General features: G+C 36.8%; 1 protein-coding gene across 1 annotated transcript in view; it reads right to left on the bottom strand.

Annotated features, from left to right (window-relative positions):
* Window positions 1–301: 301 nt before the first annotated feature.
* The window catches only part of LOC150082804 (DNA topoisomerase I, mitochondrial-like), a 214,617-nt gene continuing 207,803 nt past the window's right edge, over window positions 302–7,115 (bottom strand). The window contains exons 15-16 of the mRNA XM_090378288.1: window positions 5,120–5,269; window positions 302–404 (exon numbers count right to left, since the gene is read on the bottom strand). Of these exons, the coding sequence (XP_090234414.1) occupies window positions 302–404; window positions 5,120–5,269 (253 nt within the window). The remainder of the gene's footprint in view (window positions 405–5,119; window positions 5,270–7,115) is intronic.

The following is a 7,115-nucleotide window of genomic DNA, read 5'->3' as shown; positions in this document are numbered from 1 at the left end:
CTTCACATTTGTTTAAATCAAAATGGGCGCATTTTGATTCCTTCAAATTAATGAGGTTTTACTGTACTGTTAAAATTAAAACACTACACAGCAGCATAAAGCTGCAGAAACAGGCTCCTACTACGAAAGCAACAACTGTCATTTTCACAGAAATTACGCACAATTCAAATTGATTTTGCAATGAAAATCCAATAACAGTCAGAGAGTATAGTTTTCTGTGTGTATATACAAGTTATAATGTACAACTATACATTAAAAAAAAAAAAAAAAAACTCAATCTTGAACTTTTGTCATTTAGATGTTAGAACTTGAAATCTGGTCCAGCCATTACTATTGCCCATCGAAATTTTTCTCTTTGTGTTCGGTTGTATACTTTTTCAATAGGAATATCCCACTTCTTTGCCCTGAAAAAACACAAAATACAATAAATGAAGAAAAAATTAAGAACATCAGTAACTATATATACATTATTTGCCATCATATAGGGTGCTAATCATAGTGGTGTAAGTCAGTAATTTTATAAATATGAGCTGTTCATATTTCCCGCCTTCTCTAGGTGTCCAATGTTTAGTTTCATAGCAAAGTAAGTCAAAGTTCTAACCAAGAGCAGTCAGCACTTATTTTGAATATCAGGTTTAGAATTATAGTGAAGTACGTGTGTAGTTCCTAAACAGCTTGTATGATGGAGGTTATGTTTCAAGTTTGTATTGTTGTAGCTAGGTGTCTTTTCATGTTTCATATTTCACTTTTCATGTAGCAAGATGTCTTTTAGGTTGAAATCTCAAGAAATGAAGCACGTCAAAGGGCCAACCAAGTAGAAGAAGCATGCCAGGAAACTTCCTTCAGACCTAGAAAACGTAAAAGGAAAGAGTCAAAAAGAGCTATAGCCAGAGGACTTAGCAATTCAGGTCAGGCTTATGTGAACTCAAAAGGAACACAAGTTGAGCGTAAGCAGTTTGAAAACTTAGATTGTGGTTGTAAAAAAGATGCACAGAGCCCTTAACAGAAGAGGAAAGGAGAAAGCAATTTTATATTGGCCAATTTTTCATGACAGAATGCATATATGCAGTCTTAGACATCACGAACCTATAAAGCAAAGGTGGCCTCTGAATGGCAGTTAGGGAGGAAAGCAATGTACAAATCTGTATGACATTCAACAAGAAAATGACACAGTACATGTTTGTAAAAAATTCTTATTTGTCACTTTTGTTGTATCTCATGGAAGGGTTACAAGAGCTTTAGAAAAGGTAAGTAAGAGGAAGTCTGCAGTAGATTTAAGGAGTAAACATGTAGTGGCACAAAATAAAACTGACAAACAAAAACAGTTACTTAAGGATCACATCCTTAACTAACTAAGCAAAGTTTGCTTAATTGCTTTGCAACTAAGCAAACCCTTAGCCATAATTATGAGAGCATCTTTGGACGCGGGGAAGGTCCCCACGGACTGGAGATGTGCAAATGTATCCCCAATTCACAAAGGGGGATCGAAGGGTGACATGAGTAATTACAGATCAGTTAGTTTAACTTCTGTTCTGGGTAAAATAATGGAGTCACTGGTTAAAGATGCATTGCAGGATCATCTAGACAAGACTGCAGCAATAATTCAGACACAGCATGGGTTTGTTAAGGGAAAGTCTTGTCTGACGAATTTGATAGGATATTATGATATGGTTACAAAGGAATTGGATGCAAAAAATAATTTTGATATCATATATTTGGATTTCAGGAAAGCTTTTGACACTGTTGCGCATGGAAGACTATTTTACAAATTGGAGCAGAATGGTATTAAGGGTAAAATAGAGTTGCTACAATGGAAAAAAGGAGGGTTAAGTGGGAGAAGAAGGGTTAAGTGGGAGAAGACAGAGGGTGGTAATCAATGGGTGCTGTTCTTCGTGGACTAATGTTATTAGTGGAGTCCCACAGGGTTCGGTGTTGGATCCACTGTTGTTTTGTATATTTATCAATGATATCAATGAAGGTATATCAGGCTTAATGTTGAAGTTTGCAGATGATACAAAGGTTGGCAGGGTTGTTAATGACAGTAATGGCAGTGTGCTACTGCAACAGGATCTAGATAATTTGGGCAGATGGGCTAAGAAGTGGCAACTGAAGTTTAACCTTGACAAATGCAAAGTACCGCATATAGGTAGAAGTAACCCCAGAGAAACGTACCAACTGTGTGGTACTACACTTAAGGTGGTAGAAAATGAAAAAGACCTGGGAGTAATTGTGCAGTCAGATATGAAGTTTTCTGAGCAATGCAGACAGACTGCCAGGGCAGGTCATGGTGTTTTGTCAATGATATATAGGAATTTTGCTAGCAGGGAAAAGGAGGTGATTGTCCCTCTGTATAAGGCAATGGTCAGGCCACACGTTGAGTACTGCGTACAGGTCTGGAGGCCTCATTTTAGGAAGGATGTAGATTTACTTGAGCGTGTACAGAGAAGGGCAACAAGATTGGTGAGGGGAATGAAGGGATCCTCTTACCAAGAGAGGCTTAAGTTCTGCAAATTGCAGTGGCTGGAGACTAGGCACCTGTGCAGTGATCTGAATGAGGTGTATAAGGCCATGAATGGGTTGAGCACGCTGAATTCTGATGGGATCCTTCCACTTGTTCAGATTACGAACCTAAGGAGGCATAAATTCAAATTAAGAAAGGACAGATGTAGAATAGATGTGCGGAAATTTTCTTTAGCCAGCGGGTGGTTAATTGCTGGAACAAACTTTCATCTGTTGTTGTGGAAGTTGATAGGTTGAATAAATTTAAGGAGGAACTGGACAGGCATTTGGAGGAAATGGTGTGATTTTTTTTATTTATTTTTTTTTTTTGGCTGATGCTGCATAAGCTCATACACTTGTTTTCTTGCATCACATGTCACTACTACTACTATGTTAATATTTTCCCAGCATTTCAAAGTCATTACACTCAAAAAGATAATCCAAACAGGAAGTTCCTTAGCTCTGACTTGAACATAAGAAAAATGTATATGCTTTATTGTGAATGGTGTGAGCAAAGCGAGACGAACCTCTTAAAGAGTATTATTAGTATAGATTTCTTCAACACAGAATTTAATTTACATTTTAGCATTCCTTGAAAGGACACTTGGAAGGCCTGTGGCAAGTATAAACAGTCGATTGATGTAGAAAAGGACAGGTGATTTGGAGGGGCAACATGTTTTGCATTTGGAAAAAGCAGAGAAAGGAAGAAATCAAAAGTAAAGGGCTGATGGGGAAAAGGCCAGAGGAAATTCGGACATCTATACAATCACGATAGATTTTCAAAAAGCCCCGACATTCCTTCACAAAATTAACTGTTTCTGAGGCCTGCTATAAGCAAAATATGTACTGCTATAATTTAGGCTTGCATGATGTCTCAAATAATCTTGGCTACATGTACATTTGGGATGAGACCATTGCATCCAAAGGTTCACAAGATATTGCTTCTTGCCTGACTAAGCATATTAAGTTGAACAAAAAAAAAAAAAAAAAAACAATGTGATTGTATACAGCGACACATGTACTGGCCAAAATCAGAACATCAAGGTATCCTTATCGTTAATGAAACTGATTCAAGAAACGTCAGCTGAAGTCGTAGATGACAAATTCATGGTTTCTGGCCACTCTTACTTTCCAAATGACTCAGACTTTGAACTGCTTGAGCAAGTTGGAAAAAACAAGATTATCTATGTTCTGGATGGACAGTATGATACTATGAAGTCTGCCAGAATGCACAACAGGTTTATGGTTGTAAAGATGCAACAAGATGACTTTTTTAAAACTTGAAAAAGGCATAACAAAATGGAAGATGGAAGAAGAACGTTGGAGGAAGAAGAAGGCAAAAATGTAAAGTGGTTGAAGATACAGTGGCTCCATTATGAAAAAGGAAAATCCGTTCATGATTTGCTACAAGTGTACATTGGATGTACACATAGCTTTCGGACCCAATAAGGAGGGTCCTAAGAGCTTGAAAAGTAGCGAACAAGAAAAGTTGTATGATGATCCTAAGAGTGCTGAACTTTCTAAAGAAAAGAGATATATTATTCCTTCTCAAATATATACCTCCGGTTCACCATGCAGTATTTAAAGGTATTAGAAGCTCAAAAAAAGTTGATGATCTAGGTCCGTTATCTGGCTCTGAGGAAGAAGATGAAGCATAAACAGTAGTTTGTTTGTGGTGACACAATAATTGAAAGGAGAAGGCTATCACAGAAGAGCACTATTCTAACAACATAAGATAAAAAGTAAAATCAGAAGTGGCTTGCTTGTCAGATTAGTTCTGTGTGATCAAAATGATGTACCATTTCAAGTCACCACTGAAATTACTGTAATCACTAGCTGCGGCTTTGTTGTCCCATCCCATATATCAAAGTGTAGCCTTCTACAAACAAGGGATGGATCCTTGTAAAAAAAAAGTGCATTAATATTAAAGGAGATTACACTGAAAAATAGTTTCTGTCACTGCTACTTTCTTTTGTAGTTAGGCTGAAGGATGACTTCAGCCTAACTACAAAATAAACTATAAAAAGTATAATAAATTACACCCACAGCTCTCAAACTGTGCACCCCACGTGGTATTTTAAATTTCATGGAAAATAAATTAGTAAGTGATTGTGGCTATTTAGGAATGAAATAAAAATATTATTTTTTCTTTTAATTTATGTGTATTGTCCTTTTCAAACAGCTACTAAGTTGTTAGGACATAAATGCTTAGTAAGTTGTTTGGACCTAACTACTTAATAAACAGAAATGTTAAGTATATGCCTAGGGGTGCTGTGAAAAAAATTACTGAGACACTAAGGGTGCTGTGAACTGAGAAAGTTTGGGAACCTCTGAATTACACTGTTAAGTAAGACACAGACAGCACCTTTCTTCTACCTAAATTTGTTATTCCTGTGTGATGTCTTTTAAAGACTACAGAGCACTACAGTGAAACAAGGACCAAAAATTGTGAAGGTGACTTTGTATAAAAATGTTTTTATTCTTTCACTGAATGAGAGTTTATTGTATTACTGTACAAATAAGTGAATGAAGACATGAAGTAGTCCTGTGTACTTTGCTTTCTGGACACCCCCTTCCCTTCCACCCATCCATTTTCAAAAGATAATCTTTTTTAACTTACCAGGCAACTGAAATTCTGGGATCCAAATAATTTAATTTGGACGTTCCTAAGGCAACGTCCTTATTTTTGTCTTTTTCAGTAGCTACACCCTTAAGTTTCTTCAGTTGTTCTTCTAGCTGCTGCATCCTCTTTTTCTTTTTTTCATATAAACTAAATTATAAAAAAAAAAAAAAAAAAAAAAAAAAACACTATTCAATAAAAGAACCCCCAACCTTATAAAAGTGAAAACACTTATTATAATATTTTGATATAACATATCACACTGGTCAACATGTAAATTATTACGAAAACCACAGTAAAATTTGTCGATTGGCCCTTGCTTTTGAATTATAGTTGGGGTCTCATATTAGCAAGTTACCCTACATTATCAACTATAGCTCTCAGCAAAATGCACGGAAACACAGCAGTTTCAATACCACCATGCTGCTCTTATAACGTGATCGGCAACAGTCACTTGCTCTGCATCATGTGATAAGTTGGCTCAAATGCATCTTCAACTCTGTTTCAGTAATCGAATACAGCTAGGTACTGGGTGATTTGTTCTTAGTTAGCGGTTGTTCTCTGTAACATTCCTACTTTTTCCACAGTATTTGTGTTGTGTAATATTAATATGCTCAATAATTGTGTGAATAGTCTAGATGGTTTCTGTTACGTATGTGGAGAAGTCACGTTAGCTTCAAGAAAGCATCCCTTAACTCGAGCCATAAAAAAGTCCTACTTCTTGTACTTTGAGCGTAATGTAGGTGACCAGGACAAGAACTGGGCTCCACACATATGTTGCACTACCTGTTCATCAAAACGCAATGCATGGGTGAATCGAAAGGGATGTTTTATGCCTTTTGCTGTGCCCATGATATAGAGAGAGCCAACAAATCATGCCACTTCTGTATGGTGCCTTCTATTAGAAAAGGGATGATGATGAAGAAAAATTGGACAGTGACGTACCCAAATATACCATCTGCAATTCATCCCATGCCTCATGGTGTGGTGAAGTACTATGTATTCCTGAACCACCAAACTGCTTTTCTGTACACTCTGATGAACATCAACTTGATATACATGAAGTAAAGCGGCCATCTACATCAAAGGATTTACCAATTTGTCTAAACCTTTTCCTTCCAAACCACAAGATCACAGAAAGTGAGCTTAATGACCTCAACTGCTAAAGAACAAGGCACAGCTTTTGGCCTCGAGGTTACAACAGTGGAACCTTCTAGATCATTCTGTGAAAGTGACAACATTTTGTTCTTGAAATAAAGACTGTGATAAATTCTATCAAACAAAAGGTGAACTCACTGTATGCAAGGTTGTTGATGGTCTAATGGCAGCAATGAACATGAAGAACATTCCTGAAGAATGGCAACTATTTATAGACACTTCTAAGGTTAGCCTTAAGATTGTGTTATTGAATGGAAATATGCTGCCTGCAATACCTCTTTATATAAAAATGCAGTATGTTTGTATGATGTCCACAAAAAAGAAACATACACAAACATCCTCTTAGGTGTACACTATCAGAAGTATGAGTGGCAGATATGTGGTGATTTAAAGGCAATTGCCATTTTATTAGGACTACAAAAGGGTTACACTAAGTATTGTTGCTTTCTCTGCGAGTGGGATAGTCATGCCAAGGACATGCACTATGAGAAGACGAGTTGGCCTCAACGAAAATTATTAACACCTGGAATGAAGAATGTAGCATTTGATTCTGGCAGAAAAAGTACAAAGTGTTTGACAGAATGTAGTGGAAATGGACACCACTGAGATCATATATTAGTGAAATGAACAAGGAAGTGTTTGGGAGGTTTAGATCTTTTCTCATATAAGTTTGTTCTATTAGTTTGACAATTTATGGTGTTTTCAGTAGTAAGAAAAGGTGGGAGTGGGGGTGGGGTGACATGCTGCAGGAAGTAATGAAATTTTTGGATATGGTATACACATGGTAAGAATATACTTAGCTCCTTGACATAACATGGCCCTGACAAAGTCTGCGCAA

This window comes from Mastigoproctus giganteus, chromosome 7 (assembly GCF_048544385.1).
Source record: "Mastigoproctus giganteus isolate SK-2022 chromosome 7, ASM4854438v1, whole genome shotgun sequence".
NCBI lineage: Eukaryota > Metazoa > Arthropoda > Arachnida > Uropygi > Thelyphonidae > Mastigoproctus > Mastigoproctus giganteus.
Note: the sequence above shows the minus strand (reverse complement) of the source record. Positions and strands in the feature narration are given on the sequence as shown.